At 44.2% G+C, this 26,875-nt stretch overlaps 1 protein-coding gene across 1 annotated transcript in view; it reads right to left on the bottom strand.

Annotated features, from left to right (window-relative positions):
* LOC126336350 (uncharacterized) overlaps window positions 1-26,875 on the bottom strand; it is a 474,839-nt gene that overhangs the window by 320,628 nt on the left and 127,336 nt on the right. Inside the window, exon 6 of the mRNA XM_049999936.1 lies at window positions 20,236-20,397. Within this exon, the coding sequence (XP_049855893.1) occupies window positions 20,236-20,397 (162 nt within the window). The remainder of the gene's footprint in view (window positions 1-20,235; window positions 20,398-26,875) is intronic.

Genomic DNA, 26,875 nt, shown 5'->3' with positions numbered 1-26,875 from the left:
GCAGCTGGTACTACAGCGACGCAACGAACTGTCACAAATCGGTTACTTCAAGGACAGCTCCGAACCAGATGTTCTGTAGCGTGCGTTCTACTGACCCCAAACCACACCCATTTGAGACTTCAGTGGTCTCAAGCGAGAGCTCAATGGAGGACAGGGTGCAGGTCTGTTTTGTTTTCTGATGAAAGCTGGTTCTGCCTCGTGCCACTCATGGTCGTGTGTTGGTTAGAAGGTGGCCAGTTGAGGCTCTACAATCAGTCTGCGTGCTAGACACAGTGGGGCTATAACTGGAGTGTTGGTCTGAGGTGCGATTTCGTTTGACAGCAGAAGTCCTCCCACGCACCAAGACTGAAAATTTGTACGTCAAACGTGATTCGACCTGTTGCTGTGCCATTCACGAACAGCATTCCGGGGGGTATTTTCTACAGGATAACGCTCGCCCACATACCGCTGTCGTAACCCAACATGCTCTACAGAATGTCGACATGTTGCCTTTATCTGATCGATCACCAGATCAGTCTCCAATCGAGCACATATTCCCATATTATCACCGGACGACAAACAGCATTAACCGTCTCTGTATTGTTGGACCAAGTGCAACAGGAATGGAACTCGATCCCACAAACTGATATCCAGCATCTCACTGTATTTCATGCACGTTAAGATGGACAACACAGCCTACATTATCTGCACTGGTTGTCGATGCTGTAAGTTGGGTTGCCTATATTAAGGAGCATGAAATATTTTCCAGGACATTTGTATTTTGCTCACCCTGTATGAGGCAGGACATCTCCCATCAGGCATTTTTCAGTTGTCTCTATCAATGACAGAGGTAGTGTACAAACTGTGCTCAAAGCGCAAACTAGATTAGTCAAGCAAAGGTTAGTTTGCGTATCACCATATGCAAACATCATAAACTTACAAAGGCCGCGAGAACAGCTGATACTCTAGAATGAGATTTTCACTCTGTAGCGGAGTGTGCGCTGATATGAAACTTCCTAGCAAATTAAGATTGTGTGCCGGACCGAGACTCGAACTTGGGACCTTTGCCTTTTGTAGGCAAGTGTTCCACCACCTGAGCTGCCTAAGCACCACTCACGCCTAGTCCACACAGCTTTACTTCTGCCAACCTCGTCTGCCACCTTCCAAACTTCACAGAAGCTCTCCTGCGAATCTTGCTGAACCAGCATACCTGGAAGAAAGGATATTGCGGAGATATGGCTTTGCCACAGCCTGGGGGATGTTTCCTGAATGAGATTTTTCATTCTGCAGCAGAGTGTACGCTGATATGAAACTTCCTGGCAGATTAAAACTGTGTGCAGAAAGTTTCACATCAGCGCACACTCCCCTGCAGAGTGAAAAATCTCATTCAGGAAACATCCTCCAGGCTGTGGCACAGCCATGTCTCCGCAATACCTTTTCTTCCAGAAGTGCTACTTCTACAAGGTTCGCAGAAGAGCTTCTGTGATGTTTGGAAGATAGAAGACGAGGTAAAGCAGTGAGGACGGGGCGTGAGTTGTGCCTGGTTAGCTCAGTTTGTAGAGCACTTGCTCGCGAAAGACAAAAGTTCCGAATTCAAGTCTCGGTCCAGCACACAATTTTAATCTGCCTGGAAGTTTCAGCTAATACTCTCTCTTCCACGCGACGTTAGATTTCCAACATCTCGAACGTTTGCTGTTCAGGTTGTATATTAATGGTACGGCAGACAAAAGTACCCTAGGATTTTTGTAGATGGTGCCGTTATGTACAACGAAGGATTGTCTGAAAAAAGTTACAGAAATATTCAGTTATTCTATGTCAAAATTTCTAAATAGTGGAAAAGTTGTTAACTTGCTTTACATGTTCAGAAATGTGAAACAGTGCACCCTACAAACCGCAGAAACGTAGTATCCTACTATTACAACATGAATGAATCACAAATACAGTCAACTTGTACACGTGTCTGAATGAAGAGATTTATAGGGGTATGAAGGGGCATGTCACATAGGGTAAGTCCTAGCTGAAGCAGGTCGCAGTATCGGTCCATTACAGTCAATCTGTGAAGCGGCATCTTTCAAGACACTCATGCGACCCATTCTCGGAAACGGATAAAAACAAAACAAAACAGGATTAACGGCGTATATTGTGCGTGAGGCACCAACAAGATTCAGCAAAAGGTAGGGAACAGTGGGTGTTTTCTTTGATTTAACAAAAGGATTTGACTGTAGGGTTTGTACAATATTTTCACGTAAATCGGAACATTGTTCAATTCGGGAAAAAACTGAGCAATGGTTCACTTCAAAGTAGGAAGCAGAATTTGTCCTCCAGTGCCAACAAGCAGAAAAGAAGTTTGAATTTGCAAAATGATTTAGACAAGATATCTGTGTGCTGCGAAAAGAAGCCGTTGACTCTAAATAATGAATAGTGTGAAGTGATTCACACGAGTACTAAAAGGAATCCGCTATATTTCAGGTACACGATATGACACGCAAATATAAAAGCTTTGATTTCAGCTAAATACGTAGCAATTACAGTTACGAATAACTGACATTGGAACAACAAAAATATTGTGAAAAAGGGCTCTGCTAGAACTTTACACGTGACCAGCAGAGATAATCCTTGTCAGAGATAAAACTTAACAATATCGTCATCTGTCAGCGATAAAAACTTAACTATCGATTTTGCACAGCCATTGTCCATGTATCACTAAACTTCGTGGCTTCTTCTTTCCTGTTAAAGTTATCCCCATGCTCATGTATGGGAAAGCTAGCCAAAGAATGCGAGTTATTGGCAGAACATTTAGAAGATGCAACAGGTCTACTACCTACACTACGCTTATCCGACCGATTCTGGACTATTGTTGCCTGGGTGGGATCCACATCAGATAGGATTGACGGAGGACAACGAAGAAGTTCAAAGAAGGGCAGATCGTTTCTTATTATCGCGAAATAGGGGAAAGACTGTCATGACATGGATATGACACGTGAGTTGGGGTGACGGTCATTAAAACAAAGACGTGCTTAGATGCGGCAGAATCTTTCTACGAAATTTCAGTCACTATCTTTCTCCTCCGAATGTAAAAATATTTTGTTGGTGATAATTATAGTAAAATAAGAGAAATCAGAGCATGAATGGAAAGATTTAAGTGTTCGTTTTGCCCATGCGGTGTTCGGGAATGGAACGGTACAGAAATAGCTTGAAGCTGGTTCGATGAACTCTCTGCCAGGCTCTAAATCGTAAGTTGCAGAATAGCCATCTTAGATGTAGATGACTGGATCCGTTGCTTTTCTTGATATCTGGAATTAACATGATACCATTCAAAACTTTTTTCTCGTTGTAGATGCCATAAGTGTTATTGTGAAAGGAGTGGAATATGGTGTAAATTATCTAGGTAATAGGGTAGGGAAAATCAGTAAAATCAGCACGTGACTTTCAAAGAACTGGATTAACTCGTAACTGAAACAAAACGTAGACCTTAGAGATCCTGGCAGTGAGCTCTCGTAAAAGCCACATTATTGTCTCAAGGTGTTCAGTCAGTGACGACGACCATTTTAATTTCTTAAGAATGAAAATGGATGAAAAGCTTTGTTGGAATTGTCGCATTCAAGATGCTGCTGTCCTCACTACAAGACTACTCTCCAGTCTCCCGCACAGGAACGCTACTAGGGTACTGATGACCTCAGATGTTAAGTCCCATAGTGCTCAGAGCCAAACGCGATACTTTGTTCTGCCTACTTTCACACATCTTTGACTCCATAATGTCGATGTCGTTATCAGAGCGAAATTCAAGATAGTCTGTGCTTATCTGCTGGTGAGTATTCCAGGTTGCATGGTCCAAGAATTTTTTCCGTATATAACATTTCGTTCAAATCTGCGCTTGACATCTTCAGAGCTGGCCGTTGTTCCTGTGAGTCTTGCCGACTCATAGGTCGGACATAAGAGTGCGACACAAATACTGTGAAAATGGGGTGTGCTAGAACGTGATCAGCAGAGATAATTTTTGTCAGAGATAAAATCTTACTATCGATTGTCACCTATCAGGGACAAAAATTTATGTATCGATTTTGCAGAGCCACAGTCTACGTATCCCTAAACTTCATGGCTTCTTCTTTTCTGTTAAAATCATCCCCATGCTTATACACTCCTGGAAATTGAAATAAGAACACCGTGAATTCATTGTCCCAGGAAGGGGAAACTTTATTGACACATTCCTGGGGTCAGATACATCACATGATCACACTGACAGAACCACAGGCACATAGACACAGGCAACAGAGCATGCACAATGTCGGCACTAGTACAGTGTATATCCACCTTTCGCAGCAATGCAGGCTGCTATTCTCCCATGGAGACAATCGTAGAGATGCTGGATGTAGTCCTGTGGAACGGCTTGCCATGCCGTTTCCACCTGGCGTCTCAGTTGGACCAGCGTTCGTGCTGGACGTGCAGACCACGTGAGACGACGCTTCATCCAGTCCCAAACATGCTCAATGGGGGACAGATCCGGAGATCTTCCTGGCCAGGGTAGTTGACTTACACCTTCTAGAGCACGTTGGGTGGCACAGGATACATGCGGACGTGCATTGTCCTGTTGGAACAGCAAGTTCCCTTGCCGGTCTAGGAATGGTAGAACGATGGGTTCGATGACGGTTTGGATGTACTGTACACTATTCAGTGTCCCCTCGACGATCACCAGATGTGTACGGCCAGTGTAGGAGATCGCTCCCCACACCATGATGCCGGGTGTTGGCCCTGTGTGCCTCGGTCGTATGCAGTCCTGATTGTGGCGCTCACCTGCACGGCGCCAAACACGCATACGACCATCATTGGCACCAAGGCAGAAGCGACTCTCATCGCTGAAGACGACACGTCTCCATTCGTCCCTCTATTCACGCCTGTCGCGACACCACTGGAGGCGGGCTGCATGATGTTGGGGCGTGAGCGGAAGACGGCCTAACGGTGTGCGGGACCGTAGCCCAGCTTCATGGAGACGGTTGCGAATGGTCCTCGCCGATACCCCAGGAGCAACAGTGTCCCTAATTTGCTGGAAAGTGGCGGTGCGGTCCCCTACGGCACTGCGTAGGATCCTACGGTCTTGGCTTGCATCCGTGCGTCGCTGCGGTCCGGTCCCAGGTCGACGGGCACGTGCACCTTCCGCCGACCACTGGCGACAACATCGATGTACTGTGGAGACCTCACGCCCCACGTGTTGAGCAATTCGGCGGTACGTCCACCCGGCCTCCCGCATGTCCAGTATACGCCCTCGCTCAAAGTCCGTCAACTTCACATACGGTTCACGTCCACGATGTCGCGGCATGCTACCAGTGTTAAAGAATGCGATGGAGCTCCGTATGCCACGGCAAACTGGCTGACACTGACGGCGGCGGTGCACAAATGCTGCGCAGCTAGCGCCATTCGACGGCCAACAGCGCGGTTCCTGGTGTGTCCGCTGTGCCGTGCGTGTGATCATTGCTTGTACAGCCCTCTCGCAGTGTCCGGAGCAAGTATGGTGGGTCTGACACACCGGTGTCAATGTGTTCTTTTTTCCATTTCCAGGAGTGTATATTCCGATGGCTTCTCTATACAGCCATCGACAACAGTTTGTCACTGCAGATAATGTTTTGGTTTCATAAAACTTCGATTCATAATTTCATGACTGAAGAGCATGCTCCACTAAAGCTGATTTTTCTGTATTCCCAAGTCGGCAAAGACTTTTACGTTGTTACAGTCTTGTACTCACGCTTCTCTTGGAAGCTCGATGTAGACCTGTCCCCAAGAACCTTATACACCCACAATGCGACAGAGGAGGGCTTTTATCTTTTCTTGATCGGATGGGTTAATTCACAGGCTGACCCAAAAGTTCATTACACTTGAAAATTCTTCATGGTATAATGTAGAGAGGTAAAATTTGACACAAATGCTTGAAATGACATGGGGTTTTATAGAAACCGAAAAAGTGCACAATATGGTCAACAGACGGCTCTTGGTATAATACAAAACCAATAATTAGCCTAACAGCTGATTTTTAGGAAAGTCATGTTCTTTGCAACAAGTGTTCATCGTGTCTGCAGTCGTTCACCAACAATACCTGTTGTCGAATGACAATGTTGTGAACAGCACTGTACAGATATGGTGAGAAATTGCCGTCGGATGCTGTCTTTTAACATCTCTAAAGGGGTCGCTTAAAAGATATCAATGATACGATGCGCTGATGACATTTATATCCTCAGTGTTTGTGAAGACCAACCACAGGATGTGTTGAAAGGAATGAACAACCTAATGAGTACAGAACACGTACTGAGAGTAAATCTAAGAAACACAAAAGTGATGACAAGTAGCAGAAATGAGAATAGCGAGAAACTTAAGACCACAATTGGTGATCAGAAAGTACATGAAGATAAGTAATTCTGCTACCTAGGCAACAGAAGAACCCACGACGGACGGAGGAAGGACATCAGACTAGCACTGGCAAAAATGGTAAGCTTGGCTAAGAGAATTGTATTTGTATCAAATATAGGCCATAATCTCAGGAAGAAATTTCTGAGAGTGTACGTTTCGTGCACAGTATGGTATTTTAGTTGAACGTGAACTGTGGGAAAACCGGAACAAAAGAGAATCTAAGCATTTGATATGCGAGCTACAGAAGAAAGTTGAAAAATTAGGTAGACATAAGATAAGGAGTGAGGAGTTCCTCCGCAGAATCGGCGAGGAAGGAATATATGTAAAACATTGACAGTAAGAAGGGACGGTATGACAGGGTATCTGTTAAGACGTCAGGGAGTAGCTTCCATGGTGCTAGTGGGAGCTGTAGAGGGTAGAAACAGTATGAAATTGGAATAGATCCAGCAAATAATCGACGACGTAGGTTCAAATTGCTGCTCTGAGATGAAAAGTTTGCCACAGGAGAGAAATTCGTGGCGGACCGTACCAAATCAGTGGGAAGACTAATGACAGAGAGAGAGAGAGAGAGTCTGACGATCGCTATGGACTTGAGACTTCAGGTAACGCCACAGAAATAAGCACATGGTTTGAGGTCTGGGGAGCTGGAAAACCAAGTACGACGGAAGTGGCGGCTGAGCCCACGATCCTCAAGTGATTTTTCATACGTGTAGCAATACGGGGCAGAGCGCTAACCTGCATAAAATTCGTACCTTCCAGCAGGTGTTCATCAGCCAACCTCGGGATGATGCAATTCTGTAACATATTGGCGTACCTCGCCTCCGCCCGGCTGTTTGAAAAACAACACTCCGCATTCCCTCGAAAAAAAAAGAGAGTACGATCACGAATGTTCTGGTAAAACCATACAACATCGTGCATTTCTCCTCTTGCAAAGGGTTTTCCACGACAGATTTTGGTATCCCAGATACTGTACTTTTGCTTGTTGATAGACCTTCGGAGTGTGAAATGGAATGCGTCTGTCCAAAAAACATTAGACAACCAACGGTCATCTTCCCTCACTTTTTGAAGTGCCCACACCGCAAATGCCCTCCGCGTCACAAAACAGTGACGTGGCTAACAGTTCATGATGACGCTGGAGTATGTATGGATAGAATTGAAGGTTCCGCCTTAGTGTTCTCCAGACAGTAATGCGTGGAATGCCGGTGTGATGTGCGGCTTCACGAGCGCTGACTTCACCAAGCCGAGATGAACCAGCTAAGGTCTATATATCGTCCTAAACTGTGTGGGCAGCAGTAGCACTTGTGTCTGTTTGCTCACCAGGGGGCCGATTGTCCAAGCAACCCGTAAATCCAAACTTTGTGATAATTTTGTTCACAGCTATATTTGTATTTCGACCTTTCCCCTTTTGCCAATATTTTTTATGGCGATAGGATCATAAATCTGCAGTAGCAAACTACCCATTCTGATAGTAAAGCTTCACTAACAGTGCATTTTCTGTTAAAGTCAACAGGCTGCGACTGCTGGCGCATCTGACTCCCTATCTCCTGTGTGTCACTCGACTGCTTCGTTCATTATTTTAATGTATGTCATGAAGAATGGTTAGTCTGTTTCGACAGCATGTGCAACCAATGTGCTCCAAACCGCCGTGTTTGAAAACTGACTTCTTCCGGGGCTCGTACCTCAGGTTCTGATGGTGACAGGAAGTTAGGATCAAGTGTTTTGGATAGGTCCAGGACCAGTGAGTATTTGTGTACCCAAGAGTAGGATTGTATTAGTTTCACTATCCTGTGGCACCAGGTCAAAACATGAATATTACACACTTCCTTCTACTAGGCAAATGGAGCACATCTAATGGTTCTTTTTACATTTGATTGGTCTGCGGTGGGCCTTAAGAGACTTTTGGAGGTACCGTGTTGGCTGTGTGTCATTATACCGTTCTTTTCGAGGTGATTCATTATGTCAGAACACGATATATGCTCCAAATTATCGCTGCATATCGACGTCAATTATATGGGCCTGTAATGTAGTGGATTACTCCTCCTACATTTCTTGAATATTTGTGTGAATTGTGCAACTTTCCAATCTTTAGGTGTTGATTTTTCGTCGACCGAGCGGCTGTATTTGATTATTAATTATGGAGCTACTGCAACAGCGTACTCTGAAAGGAACGTAACTGATATATATACTCTGGACCGGAAGACAGCTGTTCTTCATTCGAATTTTGGAATATTTACTTCGTCTTCTTTGGAGAAGGAATTTAGGAAGGCCGTGTTTAGTAACTCTCCTTTAGCAGCACTGTCAACTATACTACTTCCATTGCTCTCGCGCAAAGGAGCCATTTGTTGTGTCTTGCCGATAGTGTACTTTACATATGACAAGAATCTCTTTGGATTTTCTGCCAGGTTTCGAGACAAAGTTTCGTTGTTTAAGCATCTCGCATTGAAGTCCACGCTAAATTTCGAGCTGGTGTAAAACATCGCCAATCTTGGGGATTTTGCGTTCGTTTAAATTTGGCATGCTTTCCTCGTTTCTACAACTGCCTTCTGATCTGTTTTGTGTACCACGGGGGGGGGGGGGGGGTTCATCATTTGTTGTTAATTTATTTGGTATAAATCTTTCAATGGCTCTCTACATCTAATCTAGATGAATACCATGCAAATCACACTTAAATGCCTGACAGACGGTTCTTCGAACCACCTTCACAATTCTCTATTATTCCAATCTCGTACAGCTCTCGGAGAAAAAAGGAACAGCTATATCTTTCCGTCCGAGTTCTTATTTCCCTTATTTTATTATGATGATAGTTTCTCTCTGTGTAGGTCGGCGTCAACAAAATATTTTCGCATTCGGAGGAGAAAGTTGGTGACTGAAATTTCGTTAGAAGATTCCGCCGCAACGAAAAAGTCTTCATTTTAATGATGTCCAACCCAAATCCTGTGTCATTTCAGTGGCACACTCTCCCCTATTTTGCGATAATACAAAACGTGATGCCGTTTTTTGAACTTTCTCGATGTACTCCGTCAATCCTAAATGATAAGGATCCCACACCGAGGAGCAGCATTCTAAAAGAGGACGGACAAGCGTGTTGTAGGCAGTCTCTTTAGTAGATCCGTTACATTTTCTAAGTGTCCTGCCAACGAAACGCAGTCTTTGGTTAACCTTGCCCACAACATTTTCTATGTTATCCTTCCAATTTAAGTTAATGGTAATTGCAATTCCTGGGTATTTAGTTGAATAGAAATAATTCCTGGGTATTTAGTTGAATAGAAATTTAAAGGATTCACTTCAGTACTCATGTGGATGACCTCACACTTTCCGTTATTTACGGTCAATTGCCAATTATTGGACCATACAGATATTTTTCTATATCATTTTGCAATTTGTTTTGATCTTTTGATGACTTTACTAGTCGATAAACGACAGCATCATGTGCGAACAACGTAAGTCGACTACTCAGATTGTCTCCTAAATTGTTTAAATAGATAAGGAACATGAAAGGGCCTATAACATTAGCTTGGGGAACGCCTGAAATCATTTCTGTCTTACTCAATGACTTTCCGTCAGTTACTACCAACTGTGACCTCTCTGACAGGAAATCACGAACCCAATCACCTAACTGAGACGAAATTCCATAAGCACGCAATTTCCATACAAGCTTTATGTGTGGTGCAGAGTGAAAAGCCTTTTGGAAAGTTAAAAAAAAAAAGAATCAATTTGAAATCCCTTGTCAATAGCACTCAACACTTCGTGTGCGTAAAGAGCGAGTTGTGTTTCACAAGAACGATGTTTTCTAAATCCGTGTTGACTGTGTGTCAATAGACCGTTGTCTTCGAGATAATGCATAATGTTCGAACACAATATATGTTCCAAAATCTTGCTGTAGACTGACGTTACTGACACGGCCCTGTAATTTAGTCGATTACTCCTACTACCTTTCTTAAATATTGGAGTGACCTGTGCAACTTTCCAGTCTTTGAGTACGGATCTTTCATCGGGCGAACGATTCTATATAATAGTTAAGTATGGAGCTACTGTATCAGCATACTCTGAAAGGACCAGAACTGATATACAGTCTGGACCGAAAGACTTGCTGGTAGCTGACTGGACTTGCAACAATCGAAACCGGTAGATAATAAACATAAATCTCTACAACTGATGGTACAAACATGCTTTTACCAAATGATTTAATCGCCTAGGAAGAGTTCAATATTTGTTCTGTTTTATTTACTAAGCTTATTTTACATCGCTACTGAAGCACGTACAAAGGACTGAAACCTGCTTTCTTAAGCTAGGCACACATAAACGGATCCAGACTCCGATTTCACTGATCTTCGTTCTTCGGTAAATTCCATGAGGCCAGGCAGCAACATGATGTTAGTCAGTGGTTGTCTCTCAGAGAAACCCGAAAAAAAGAAGAGGGAGAGAGACCATGCTGCATGCTGTTCACATACGCAATGTGGCGTAAGATTCCATGATTGAACTCGTTCAAACAACCAGTCATTAAAAAGAATAAGAAACCGCTGGTTAATTATATGCAGAAGTGTCCGCTGGACCTGCACGTGTTGGGCAGGTTTCAAACCTGTCACTAGCCACTTGTTGCTGGGCGGCGGAGTCACTGGAGCCCCTCTGCTCGATCACGTTCCACAGTACTCCACCAAGCCCCGGATATCTGTCACTGCAGGCAAGCCGAGAATATTATCTAACATTCGGTAACAGTGCCAGGTGAATCCGATAATCTTACCTATACGAGAAAAAAAGCTTTTTCTCTGTTTTCTATAGCAGTTTTAACAGCGAGAAAAAAGCCATGCTAAGCGACTATTACTACAAACAAATATTAATTACGCAACTATATCTTTTTTTTCAAGTGACAATAAATTTTATGAGTAGTCCACATACGAGTAGAGCGTTTCTCAGGCGAACTATGCCATACAAGCTGTATTTACCGTAGATTTTTAGTGCTATCTTCTCGTGTGCCTTACAGCTCCTGCGGTTCACAGGTAATCAAGAGACGGCTGTATTATATAGGAAAAAAGAGAGATCCTGGTTATTAAGGATGAAAACTAAGAAAAAAAGCAAAAGTCTTCCTATTGGTTTGATCTGATTCTCTCTCTCTCTCTCTCTCTCTCTCTCTCTCTCTCTCTCTCTCTATCCTATCCTTTACTATCGTCTTCTCCGTCTTTCCTACTCTACCCCTTACTAAATTTGCAACTGTTTTCTTACCTTGTCCATTTCCACCTTATTCAGTCGTATCATACACAGTGTTTCAGAATTACAACGATAAACTACGAGAAGTTCTAGAAGGGATCTCGAAGAACATCATCAAATGACCCTACAGAATGCCAAAGTTATAGGCGCCGGCGACTGTATGTGTACAATATGTGATCAAAAGTATCCGGATACCTGGCTGAAAATGACTTACAGGTACGTGGAGCCCTCCAACGGTAATGCTGGAATTCTGTATCGTGTTGGCCCACCCTTAGCCTTGACGACAGCTTCCACTCTCACAGGCATACCTTCAATTAGGTGCTGGAAAGTTTCTTGGGGAATGGCAGCCCATTCTTCACGGAGTGTTGCACTGGGGAGATGCATCGTTGTCGGTCAGTGTGGCCTGGCACTAAGTTGGCGTTCCAAAACATCCCGAAGGTGTTCTGTAGTATTCAGGTCAGGACTCTATGCAGGCCAGTCCATTAAAGGGATGTTAATATCGTGTAACCACTCCGCCACACGCCGTGCATTATGAACAGGTGCTCGATCGTGTTGAAAGATGCTACAGCCATTCCCGAATTGGCTTTCAACAGTGGGAAGCAAGAACGTGCTTAAAACATCAGTGTAGGCCTGTGCTGTGATAGTACCACGAATACAACAAGGGGCAACGGGTGCAAGCTCCCTCCATGAAAACACGGCCGCACCATAATGCCACCGCCTCCGAATTTTACCGTTGGCACTACACACTCTTGCAGATGACGTTCACGGGGCATTCGCCATACTCACACCCTGCCATCGGATCGCCACATTGTGTACCGTGGTTCGACACTCCACACAATGTTTTTCCACTGTTCAGTCGTCCAATGTTTACGCTCCCTACACCAAGCGAGGCGTCGTTCCGCATTTACCGGCGTGATGTGTGGCTTATTAGTAGCCGCTCGACCATGAAATCCAAGTTTTCTCACCTCCCGCCTAACTGTCATAGTACTTGCAATGGATCCTGATGCAGTTTGGAATTCCTGTGTGATGGTCTCGATAGATGTCTGCCTATTACACATTACGACCGTCTTTAACTGTCGGCGGTCTCTGTCAGTCAACAGACGAGTTCGACCTCTACGCTTTTGTGCTGTACGTGTCCCTTCACGTTTCCGCTTCACTATCACATCGGAAACAGTGGATGTAGGGATGTTTAGGAGAGCGGAAATCTCGCGTATCGACATGTAACACATGTCCCAACCAATCACCTGACCACGTTCGAAGTCCGTGAGTTCCGCAGAGCGCCTCGTTCTGCGCTCTCACGATGTTTAATGAGTACTGAGGTCGCTGATATGGAGTACCAGGCAGTAGGTGGCAGCACAATTCACCTAATGTGAAAAACGCATGTTTTTGACTGTGTCCGGATACTTTTTATCACATAGCGTTCATATCTGTTACACCCAGTATCGTGAATTACTTGTCTGTTTCTGGACTTTTCGCCACACACTGTTGCTCTACTGTCAAAGAGAGCTTGGTGACAGTGCTAACTCCAACCCAGCCATCCAGATTTCGGCATTCTGTGATTTTCTTAAATTGTTTAAGTCGAATACTGGAGTGGTTCCTGTGAAAAGGAACGGCCGATCCCCTTCCCCATCGTTAAGAAGTACAAGTTTGTGCTGCGGCCCTAATAACCTCGTCATCCACGGGATGTTAAACTCTGATTTTCTTTGTTCTACTCCCAGTTTAGCTATTGTTTGATACCGTATGTTAGCAATTCCCCACAAATCTGTCCTTCCTTCTGGCACGGATTTTCCGTAGATTTATCCCTCACCTGTTCCGTTTACCACCTGACGACATGCGCCTGCCGACAGCTTAGCAGTGTATGTCTTTGTATTGCGTCCTTATAACACAATCACAGACAGACGTGACTTGTTGATGAAACATATACTGTCAATGAATGTGTCCCGTATATGAGATCTTGCTCTGGCGACATCCGGTGTGGCTCCTTACGGTTCTGCTTGCTGCAGTTCCTCGCACTGCGTCGCCATTACACAAGCTTTGTCCTCGTCATTAGTGTCGCTATCGCTTCTGTCCACAAACGTATCTCTTTCGTCAGACAGCTCTGATGATGTTAGATCATAGACATCAAAATTTGGTTCTTCCAGCATCCTCCTAATTACTGATCCGTGAAACTAGTCGTTTTCTATGTTTACAAATTCAGTATGGGATTGCGGGTCCACCTTAATGCAAAACACTTTCGTTTTATTCTATTTATTGTCATTCCCAAACTAGTTTCAGCAACAATATCGCCATTGTCAGTGGGTTTTTTCTTTATTCTAAAACATGCAAAAACTACTAGCGTTATAAACATTATAAAATATTGATACTTGTTTACAGTTTGGTTCAAAATATTGTATTCCGTGAATAGTTTCACTAACAACCGACACTATGTGATCATATGTATCCGCACACCCTCAAAAACATACGTTTTTCATATTATGTGCATTGTGCTGCCATCTATTGACAGGTTCTCCATATCAATAGTCACCAGACATCGTGAGAGAGCAGAATGGGGCTCTCCGTGGAATTCACGGACTTCGAATGCGGTCAGGTGACTGTCACTTGAGTCATACGTCTGTACGCGAAATTTCTACGCTCCTAAACATCCCTAGATCCAATGTTTCCGATGATAGCCAAGTGGAAACATGAAGGTACACGTACAGCACAGGCCGACCTGTTGATTGACAGAGACCGCCGACAGTTGAAGAGGGTCGTAATGTGTGACAGCAGACGTCTATCCAGACCATCACACAGGAATTCTTAACTGCATCAGGATCCACTGCAAGTACTATGACAGTTAGGTGGGAGGTGAGAACACTCGGATTTCATGATCGAACGGCTGCTCATAAGCGACACATCACGCCGGTAAATGCCAAACGATGCTTCGCTTGGTGTAACAAGCGTAAACTTTGGACGATTAAACAGTGGAAAAACGTTGCGTGGAGTGACGAATCACGGTAGGCGATGTGGCGATCCGATGGTAGGGTGTGCGTATGTCCAATGACCGGCGAACTACATCTGCCAGCTTGTGTAGTGCCAATAGTAAAATTCGGAGGCGTTGGTGTTATGGTGTGGTCGTGTTTTCACGGAGGGGGATTGCACCCCTTGTTCAAAAATGGTTCAGATGGTTCTGAGGACTATGGGACTTAACATCTGAGGTCATCAGTCCCCTAGCCTTCGAACTACTTAAACCTAACTAACCTAAGGAGATCATACACATCCATGCCCGAGGCAGGATTAGAACCTGCGACCGTAGCATCAGCGCGGCTCCGGACTGAAGCGCCTAGAACCGCTCGGCCACAACGGCCGACGCACCCCTTGTTAAATAACGTGGCACTATCATAGCAAAGGCCTACATTGATGTTTTAAGCTCCTTCATCTTTCCCACTGTTGAAGAGCAATTCGGGGATGGTGATTCCATCTTTCAACACGATCGAGTACTGCTTCATAATGCACGGCCTGTAGCGGAGTGGTTACACGACAATAACATCCCTGTAATGTTCAAACTGGTTCAAATGGCTCTGAGCACTATGGGACTCAACTGCTGTGGTCATCAGTCCCCTAGAACTTAGAACTACTTAAACCTAACTAACCTAAGGACATCACACACGTCCATGCCCGAGGCAGGATTCGAACCTGCGACCGTAGCAGTCGCACGGTTCCGGACTGCGCGCCTAGAACCGCGAGACCACCGCGGCCGGCCATCCCTGTAAGGGACTGGCCTGCATAGAGTCCTGACCTGAATCCTATAGAACACCTTTGGGATGTTTCGGGACGCCGACTTCGTGCCAGGCCTCACCGACCAACATCGATATCTCTTCTCAGTGCAGCACTCCGTGAAGAATGGGCTGCCATTCCCCAAGAAACCTTCCAGCACCTGACTGAACGTATGCATGCGAGAGTGAAACCTGTCATCAAGGTTAAGAGTGGGCCAGCACCATACAGAATTCCAGCATTACCGATGGGGGTAACCACAAACTTGTAAGTCATTTTCAGCCAGGTATCCGGATACTTTTGACCACAAAGTGTATTTACCTTGTCGCACCATAGTTCTCACGTTAGCATGTGTCGCGACAATGCATTGCACATTGTGAGAAAGTTTTGAAAATGGTGCAAAAGTTAGGATTTTTCTCTGTTTAAAAGCCACTGAAGGAGACCAAGGAACGTGTCCACACGACAAATTACGTAACAACCTAAAGCACACCACGAGTGTATCCGCAACACTACCGCAGTTCCCATTAGCATGTCGCTGACGTGTATAAGTTCCCTTTTTCATATTTGTTAATAACAGCCACTCAAACAATTGCAGATGACATGCTTTACAGCGAAGAAACGGTCAACAAAAACACTGAAAATAAGCCACTTTTTAGTCAGTCTTTTAATTAACAGAAACATGTTCACCTTCTTTTTTTTTTTGGTCCAATAGGAACTTTTTCCACTGTTTCCCTTCCTTTCCCTGCTATATCTGGGCGTGTCGTTCATATGAAGAGAACTTCATGGGCCACTAAGAATTTGCTAGTTTACTTATGTGAAATTGAAATAAAGCAAAACTGTTGTTTTATACCTCAGACCGAATTTTATGTGCACAAAAGTTTTTGCATATGTTCCACTAGCACAACAATATCGGGTTCCCAGATACCTTTGGATGGTAACGGAGACATTTTGCAGCACATTTCTCCGTGTTACATCACTTTATGAACTACGTCACAGCCTCACACCTTATTCTACGTGCGTATTTTACGTGTTCAGATAGGGTAACTTTGAACGTCTGTATATCGGAAACGGACAAAGATATTAAGAAAATTTTCAAGGCTGTTCGAAATCTGGATCTTAGCAATGTGTCGTAAAAATTAAAAGCATTTGGTGCACATAGGTGTCTTCGAACTGCGATTCGGATTTGGTGCCAAAAGTCATGTTTTTGTGGTGTTTCTACATAACCGATAAAGATTTTTGGAAACGGGAAGGTATCAATTGCAGATAATAGCCTAGAGTATATACCGTGAAAATTAGAGAAATTTACTGCTATTATTTATTATCTAGATTTCTCCTCACTCCGGATTTTATGTGTACTAGTAGCGTAATTGTAACAAATGTATCTCGGAAACGAATAAAGACGTCAACAAAATTTTCAAGATTGCTTGAGAACGGGATCTTCGGAATATATCGTAAAAATTTCAGCCATGTGCTGTGCGTACCTGTCTTGGGGTCATACGTTAAATTGCTAGCTAGTGGGTGAAACGGACTCTCTCTCAATTCCTATCCCAAGAAGTTGTCATTGAACAAAATTGACACACGACAATCAACCAAAACCCGTGTGTCGCCATGCTGTTCTCTGTTGTCTCTCTGGCTAGCGTCATTGTCTCGTTTGAAAAATGTACACTCCTGGAAATGGAAAAAAGAACACATTGACACCGGTGTGTCAGACCCACCATACTTGCTCCGGACACTGCGAGAGGGCTGTACAAGCAATGATCACACGCACGGCACAGCGGACACACCAGGAACCGCGCTGTTGGCCGTCGAATGGCGCTAGCTGCGCAGCATTTGTGCACCGCCGCCGTCAGTGTCAGCCAGTTTGCCGTGGCATACGGAGCTCCATCGCAGTCTTTAACACTGGTAGCATGCCGCGACAGCGTGGACGTGAACCGTATGTGCAGTTGACGGACTTTGAGCGAGGGCGTATAGTGGGCATGCCGGAGGCCGGGTGGACGTACCGCCGAATTGCTCAACACGTGGGGCGTGAGGTCTCCACAGTACATCGATGTTGTCGCCAGTGATCGGCGGAAGGTGCACGTGCCAGTCGACCTGAAACCGGATCGCAGCGACGCACGGATGCACACCAAGACCGTAGGATCCTACGCAGTGCCGTAGGGGACCGCACAGCCACTTCCCAGCAAATTAGGGACACTGTTGCTCCTGGGGTATCGGCGAGGACCATTCGCAACCGTCTCCATGAAGCTGGGCTACGGCCCCTCACACCGTTAGGCCGTCTTCCGCTCACGCCCCAACATCGTGCAGCCCGCCTCCAGTGGTGTCGCGACAGGCGTGAATGGAGGGACGAATGGAGACGTGTCGTCTTCAGCGATGAGAGTCGCTTCTGCCTTGGTGCCAATGATGGTCGTATGCGTGTTTGGCGCCGTGCAGGTGAGCGCCACAATCAGGACTGCATACGACCGAGGCACACAGGGCCAACACCCGGCATCATGGTGTGGGGAGCGATCTCCTACACTGGCCGTACACCTCTGGTGATCGTCGAGGGGACACTGAATAGTGCACGGTACATCCAAACCGTCATCGAACCCATCGTTCTACCATTCCTAGACCGGAAAGGGAACTTGCTGTTCCAACAGGACAATGCACGTCCGCATGTATCCCGTGCCACCCAACGTGCTCTAGAAGGTGTAAGTCAACTACCCTGGCCAGCAAGATCTCCGGATCTGTCCCCCATTGAGCATGTTTGGGACTGGATGAAGCGTCGTCTCACGCGGTCTGCACGTCCAGCACGAACGCTGGTCCAACTGAGGCGCCAGGTGGAAATGGCATGGCAAGCCGTTCCACAGGACTACATCCAGCATCTCTACGATCGTCTCCATGGGAGAATAGCAGCCTTCATTGCTGCGAAAGGTGGATATACACTGTACTAGTGCCGACATTGTGCATGCTCTGTTGCCTGTGTCTATGTGCCTGTGGTTCTGTCAGTGTGATAATGTGATGTATCTGACCCCAGGAATGTGTCAATAAAGTTTCCCCTTCCTGGGACAATGAATTCACGGTGTTCTTATTTCAATTTCCAGGAGTGTATATTTGGAATAGCGCCACCATGGGTACACAGAACAATGGCTGCCAACAAGGAGAGACTGAAAGTGGAACTGGACAGTACCCATCCACTGCACGGCTGTGATCGCGAAAGAGCTTCCTGAGAACATCCGAGAAGCTCACCATTTGACCAGAGAAGGCAAGGCTGGAGTTATGGAAGACGTCGGCGCCTCACCTGCAGATGCCAGAAGCTGAAGAACTACCACCTGGACACAACGAGAGCTGGCTGGTGTGGAGATCTTTAAACAGATTACGATCAGGAGTTGGACGATCCAGAGACAACCTGAAGAGATGGGGCTTCATAACAGAAGATACGGCCTGTGATTATGGACAAGAACAAACCACAAGCCACGCCCTACATGCTGCAAGAAGATTGATCTGTAAGCCACTCCATGCGCCTTGGAGGTTGCAAAGTACTGGACACATGCAATATGAAACAATTTGTATAAACTTTCAGTAAACATTCCTCATACACAATGAAAGAAAATATGTTATGTGGACATGTGTCCGGAAACGCTTAATTTCCATATTAGAGCTCATTTTATTACTTCTTTTCAAATCACATTAATCATGGAATGGAAATACACAGCAACAGAACGTACCAGCGTGACTTCAAACACTTTGTTACAGGCAATGTTCAAAATGTCCTCCGTTACCGAATATGCAAGCATTCACCCTCCGTCGCATGGAATCCCTGATGCGCTGATGCAGCCCTGGAGAACGGCGTATTGTATCACGGCCGTTCACAATACGAGCACGAAGAGTCTCTACATTCGGTACCAAGGTTGCGTAGACAAGAGCTTACAAATGCCCCCATAAGTGAAAGTCAAGAGGGTTGAGGTCAGGAGAGCGTGGAGGCCATGTAATTGGTCCGCCTCTACCAATCAGTCGGTCACCGAATTTGTTGTTGAGAAGCGTACGAACACTTCGACTGAAATGTGCAGGAGCTCCGTCGTGCATGAACTACATGTTGTGTCGTACTTGTAACGGCACTTGTTCTAGCAGCACAGGTAGAGCATCCCGTATGAAATAATGATAACGTGCTCCATTGAGCGTAGGTGGACGAAACTAAAATGAGCTCTAACATGGAAATTAAGCGTTTCCGGACACATGTCCATATAACATCTTTTCTTCCTTTGTGTGTGAGAAATGTTTCCTGAATGTTTGGCGGCACCTTTTTGTAACACCATATATATATATATATATATATATATATATATATATATATATATATATATATATATATATATATATATATCTACAAGTTCATCAGTATGGTGACGAATCAAGCGATTCGTGTCAGCCCCGATAGCTGAGTGGTCAGCGTGACGGATTGCCGTCCTACGGGCACGTGTTCGATTCCCGGTTGGGTCAGGGATTTTCTCCGCTCAGGGACTGGATATTGTATTGTCTTCGTCATCATTTCATCCCCATCCGGCGCGCAGGTTGCCCAATGTGGCGTCGAATGTAATAAGATCTGCACCAAGGCGGCCGGACCTGCCCCGTAAGGGGTCTACCGGCCAATGACGCCAAACGCTCATTTCCATTTCCAAGAGATTCGTATCACTACGCATCATGTGGAAAGAGTTAACATCTCCCGCTGAAAGCGAAGATATAAATCTCGAATGGTTTTATGGGAAACAAAAAGAAAACAAAACGTTATGAAAGGGACCTGTCACGGATGAACTGCGACTCACCAGCGAGTCATCCCCCCAGACGACAGACATGTGGTAACGATCACCACTGGGAGCAAATAGGAAGTATGTGTAGCCTGCGGTGAACACCGGGCAGTGGAGCACTCACCGTCGATGCCGCCGCGGAGCTCGGCGTCGGTGAGGTCTATAATGACCTTGTGGCCGATGACGTAGTTGGTGGGCAGCAGCGGGTCGTCCCAGAAGCCGGCGGCGCCCACCCGGACAGCAGCCACGCGAGGGCCCTGGTAGATGGCCACCTCGGACAAGTCACCTGCCAGGACATGAGTGACACAGCAGCGTCAGTAACGCTGATAAACGAGGCGGCAACAAGATCGCAGATCTGAGCTAACAATACGAGCTCTGCCTTCTTTTAGCTCACTGAAACAGCAGTTGTGCTCTGCGAGTGTAGTGGACATTAGACAGCAAACCACTACGGTCAGGATTGTAACACTTATATCGATTAGAAGTATGCTTATTTTACGTAACTGTGTACTTGCAATTTATGGAGAGTGTATTCTATATTGTTTAAACTCCTTGATGTATAGCAAAAAAATTAGAATTTTGTCATGTATTTATGAAAAAAGCAAAAGAATGTTGAAATTTTAAATTATTGTGTAATCAATATTTTCTTTATTTATTAATTTGGCCAGGTATGGACCGCATAAGACTTGTGGTGTTTCCTTTTCTTCCGTTATTCCCAGTACTTGTTCATTGTCTCGCCAACTGCTCGTCTCTGCTCATCTGTCCACACTCTCTTGGGTCGAGGTTTTGGCTTATCTTCTTCATAGTTTGCGTTTTCTATCAGTAGCCTGAAGTGATTCCTGCCACGTATTATTTCTTCAGTAACATCTATTTTGCTGGCGTCTTTCTTTACTGCTTCTATCCATCCTACAGTTTTTTTTTTATCTTACTAACGTAATTAAAAATTTTCTTTGTAATCCGTGTTTCTTCAATTCTTTTTAAATGTCGATAAAATTTTAGCCGTCTCTTCCTTATTGTATATGTGATCTTTTCTGTATTTTTGTATAAGTCTTTTAATCCACCTATGTTCCTTGTTTTTCTCAGGACCTAGAATTTTTCTTAGTATTTTTCTCTCTCCTTTTTCTAGCTCTCTTAATTCGCCTTTCTTATTCAATGTTAGGCACTCTGACCCATACGTTGCTTGCGTCCTTATAACTGAATTATATCTTCGCATGTATGGATATTGATTTCTTATTGTAGTAGTTTTGTGTTAATTTATATGCAAATTCTTACTTTTTTGTTCTTTTTTTATTTGTTGTGTTATCCAGTCCATTGGCTTGGATCCACTCCCACAGGTATTTGAATCTATCAACTCTTTTAATTTTTCCATACTTTGTTTTCATAAACTTTTCCGTATCATGTTTGTGTTCTATATACTCGGTTTTTCATAGGATATTTTTAGCCCAGTCTTTCCAGCAATCTCGTGTAACAGATCAAGCATAACTGTTGCCTCTGTTCGGTTTTCAGTTATCAATGCCATATCATCACTTCAAATTTGTTCTTTCCTTGGCCCATGCTTATGCCCTTTGTGCCTCTGTTTTTTAATGTGCTTTCCCATGTTTTTACTATTTTATCTAAAACCAAGTTAAAGAGAATTGGGGACAGTCCGTCTGCTTGTCGAACTCCTGTTTTGATTTTGAATCGTTCAGAAATTTCGCTTTGAAACTTAATTCTTGATGTTGTAGCTGTCAGCGTTTGTTCAACAAGTCTTCTTGTGTTTTCCTCTATCCCTGATTCATAAAGTATCTGGAATAGCGTTCGTCTATCAACTGAGTCAAATGGTTCAAATGGCTCTGAGCACTATGGGACTCAACTGCTGTGGTCATCAGTCCCCTAGAACTTAGAACTAATTAAACCTAACTAACCTAAGGACATCACACACATCCATGCCCGAGGCAGGATTCGAACCTGCGACCGCAGCAGTCGCACGGTTCCGGACTGCGCGCCTAGTCAACTGAGTCGTAGGCCTTCTTGAAGACTACGAAAGTAGCTACTGTATTTTTATTTTGTATAGCTCTCACTCTCAAAACTGTTTTTAAATTAAGAATCTGTTCTGCACATGATCTACCTTTTCTAAATCCTGCTGGATAATCTTCTATATTAAGTCCTGCTTTCTCCTCTGTTCTATTTAAAAGTGCTTTAGAAACTATTTTGTATGTTTATGAAAAGAGTATGTTTCTTAAAAGCTGGTTCATGCTTAGGGCACTCGTATTTGTAACATGTAAACGTTGTAAGGAAGTCCCTCCGCAACGAAAGTGGCATGGCGCGATGTGAAAAGGTGGGTTTGGCGGTCGAACTGAGTGGCTCTTTTGTGTGAACGACACGCAGTGTATGGCTAGCCTTAACACGGTACACCTCGACGGTGCTAAGAGAGGCAATTGGAAGCTGCATTAGAAGGGATTTGCCTCGGATGTGGGTCTGGCTATTCTTTGGTATTCACGGGAAAATAGAATGGCTCTAATATGTTGAAAATCCGACGACAAGGAAAGGATTTATGGAGCGTTTGCACATGAAGAGCCGTGAGAACAGTTAGCCACCACGTCGCCTGCCACCAGGTTTCGCCACTGCTTCACAAACTTCATACATTCAGCTGAGTAATGTGTATGGGCATGGACTAGATAATTCACGTGTTGCTTCAATAATAATCACAAAAAACATAAATTCGTGTCCGGAACCATATTTTCATTCCAGATCACGAACCTACGCAAGGGCCTCACCTAAGTGCTACTAAAACCTAATATCCTGATTTAAATGAACAGTTCTTGCATTCATGTGTTTAAAAGTGATTTTATGTCTAAAGTAAAAGGAGTAGCAAAAGTTAAAGTAAGAGTAACATTTGGATCCTTTGTTAATGAACTACTGCAAGTGAAATATAGTTTTGTAGGATTACAGTGCAAGATTGTGTAAATACTATTGCAAAGAATACCTGCTTCACAGGTAATTAAAGTTCAAGTACATATATTCCTTTAATGGACAGATTTACAGCAGTATTGTTAGAAGAAAAATTATGCACTATTTTAAAGTAGGTGTAGTTTTGGTACCCACCATGAAAGGTTCTCTTTTTTTTTTCAAGTTAAATAAGTCCAGTGTTGTATTTCATTGTCTTGCAAAGTAATCTAAGTGAATGATTAGCTTTTATAGTTAGTCTTTACTATTGCAATAATAAAACATCTTTGACTAGTGAAACTACACTAGTTTATGGCTCCCTATGATATTCTCTACCTATTAAGAAAAAAATTAAAATATTTCTGTTCCTAAGGAAAACTGCTATATGTAGATGATCTTCAACAGTGTATTTATGATGTTATTCATCTTTATTTGTGCTTTTTCATGTCAAACAAGTAGAAGCCGCTCCTCATGTCCAAATTTACTTCTGCACTTCATGCAGTGACATTTCAGTATTTCATTAAGTAATTATCCTGAGGGTGGCTGTCATTAGTATGAGGTCGGTGCAAATTTGCTCCCCGCAATACACTGGTCTGTGTGGTACTTGTAACTGCTACTACACACAGTACAGAGTGCACTGTGTCAGTTTGTATCCTGTTTACTATTCAAAGGGAAATCTCAACAAAAGTATCTTCAGTAACCAATATTCAATTTTCTCAAATATATATCTCCAAATTAATGTGTCTAATTGGGCTGACTACCGTTCATTTATTTCATTCATTTATGATTCTTACCGCTTTCGTTAACTCCCAAGATTAAAGCCCATTTGGTTTTTCTGTTACTTCAACAAATTCAAAATTATAGTCCGATACCATTGTTCATTAGGCACACGCACGGTGGAACTTCTAAATCCTCTCAGAGGGTAACATTAGTGTGTTTCATGGCACGTTAGTGTTATAGGGTGTCTTCAGGCGTGTCTCAGGGTTATGTGACAGGACCACTCTTATTCTCTGTATACGTAAATGATCTGATGGACGTGGTAAGCAACAGTCTGCACCTGTTTGCTGATGTCACTGTGATGTACGGGAGGTGTCATCGTTGAGTTACTGTAGGAGGATACAAGATGATTTACACAGGCTGTCGGTGTGATCAATGGCACCTAACTCTAAACGTATAAAAAGTAAGTTAATGCAGGCAAGTTAGAAAAATAGTGCTCTAATGTTCGAATACAGTGCTTGACCAAGTCACATTAATTACATATTTCGGTGTAATGATGCAAAGCGATATTAAATGGAATGAGCATGTAAAGATGGCAGTAGGAAGGCGAATGGTTGACTTTGGTTTATTGGGAGACCTTTAGGACAGTGTGGGTCATCTGTAAAGGAGCACACATATAGTACACTACTGCGACCCTTTCTCGAGTCCTGCTCGGGTGTTTGGGATCTGTACCATGTCAGATTAAAGAAAGACATCAAAGTAATTTACGAAAGAGAAAGAAAGGAGGAGGACATGGACAGAGAGAGAGGGTGGAGGAGTAGATGGCCATGAAAGGAAAAAGGAGATGGACAGAGAGATAGGGGGAAGAGGAGATGAAGTGAGAGAAAGGGGAGGACAAGATGGACAGAGAGATATGGAGGAAGAGACGGAGAGAGAAAACGAAGACGAGAGAAAAGGGGGAGGATGGAATAAGAGAGGGGAGAGGAGAAAGAGAAGACAAGACAGATGGGGAAGAGGAAGTTGACAGAGAAGGGGGAGATGGACATGTGATAATGAGGGAGGAGATGGGGTGACGAGGGATAGAAGGGACAGGAAGAGTTGGATTTAGGGGAAGGAAGATGAGACAGACATAAGGCAGGAAGCTAATGGACAGTGAGGGGGTGGGGTGGGGACGAGCAGATGGGTGGAGAGATGGGGAGTAGCAGATATACAGAGAGAGGGATAAGAGGTGAACAGAGAATGGACGATGTGGATAGAGAGGTGGGCGAATACGAGATGGACTGAGACGGGAGAGAAAGAAACAGATAGAAAGAGATGAAAGGACGAATGCCCAGGCAACACCAGTTGATCAGCTAGTTTTGAATAAAAATGGTCAGAAACGGCGGATGAAAACTTCCAGCACAAGGAAATCTTTCTCCCAACTGCCTTGTCAAAGAGGATGGGACAATGGACAGAAGTTTGGGACATCCTCTTGCTGTAGGGTGGGAAACTGTCCTCGAAAGGCGAAAAAATCAGCAGGGACCAACTGCAAGCAAAAGCAGAAGGCAATGGAAACCACTGCATTAAGGACACATATTGGGTATCTGCAGGAAATGCGGCCAGTAATTAAAATAGTGTCATGATGATTTCGCCATTGGCAAAATATTCCGGTTGAGCACGCATTCAGTCTGCCAGTGGAGAAATAATCATGAGAAAAATAGTGAATAACCAACGAAAGGTAACATTCTAGGCGTGCTCTTTAGTTCGTAGTGATTTACCCACATGTCATCAATGGATACTACGTGACTGAGAAAACCTTTTTCCTTTAGAAAATGCCTTAAATGTTAATTCGACCTTACCAGATGTTCATGCTTTTGTTTGTCAAACAGTTGCCGTGGTACCCTATGAGCACAAACTTTACGATAGTTATAAAGTTCAGGATCGATTCAAAGTGTTGAATCTTGGGCAATGTTCAACTCATGTGCACTGTTAATAGTTCTGAACGGACAAACGCCACGAATCAGTCTGTCAGCTGCCGTTGTATCCATTTCCATTTTCGTACTGCGTAGCTTTCTCAAACGCTTCTCTCGTAAAATGTACGTTCACGAGGAGGTTCATCACCATACTGAAGCTGCATTTTGCGACAATCTCTGCAACTGTGTTGTTGTTGTGGTTTTCACTCCAGAGATTGGCTTGATGCAGTTCTCCATGCTACTCTATCCTGTGCTAGATTCATCATCTCCCAGTACCTACTGCAATCTACATCCTTCTGAATCTGCTTAGTGTATTCATCTCTTGATCTCCCTCTATGATTTTTACCCTCCGCGCTGCCCTCCAATACTAAACTAGTGATCCCTTGATGCCTCAGAACATGCCCTACCAACCGATCCCTTCTTCTAGTCAGGGTGGGCCATAAATTTCTCTCCTCTCTAATTCTACTCAGTACCTCCTTATTAGTTGTGTGATCTACCCATCTAATCTCCAGCTTTCTTCTGTAGCACATTTCGAAAGCTTCTTTTTCTATTCTTGTCCAAACTATTTAGCGTCCACGTTTCACTTCCATACATGGCCACACTCCATACAAATACTTTCAGAAACGACTTCCTGACCTTTAAATCTATACTCGATGTTAACAAATTTCTCTTCTTCAGAAACTCTTTCCTTGCCATTGTCAGTCTACATTTTATATCCTCTCTGTTTTGACCATCATCAGTTATTTTGCTCCCCAAATAACAAAACTCACTTGCTACTCTAAGCGTCTCATTTCCTAATCCAATACCCTCTGCATCACCCGATTTAATTCGACTACATTCCATTATACTCCTTTTGCTTTTGTTGATGTTCGTCTTATATCCTCCTTTCCAGGTCGTTTGCTGTCTCTGACAGAATTACAATGTCATCGGCGAACCTGAAAGTTTTCATTTCTTATCCGTGGATTTTAATTCCTACTCCGAATTTTTCTTTTGTTTCCTTTACTGCGTGCTCAGTATACAGATTGAATAACATCGGGGATAGGCTACAACCCTGTCTCACTCCATTCCCAACCACTGCTTCCCTTTCATGCCGTCGGCCAGTCTAGGCGCTTCAGTCTCGAACCGCGCGACCGCTACGGTCGCTGGTTCGAATCCTGCATCTGGCATGGATGT

Source organism: Schistocerca gregaria, chromosome 2, assembly GCF_023897955.1.
Source record: "Schistocerca gregaria isolate iqSchGreg1 chromosome 2, iqSchGreg1.2, whole genome shotgun sequence".
In the NCBI taxonomy this organism is placed as follows: domain Eukaryota; kingdom Metazoa; phylum Arthropoda; class Insecta; order Orthoptera; family Acrididae; genus Schistocerca; species Schistocerca gregaria.
The sequence above is the reverse complement of the archived record's forward strand: the minus strand, read 5'-3'. Positions and strand labels throughout refer to the sequence as shown.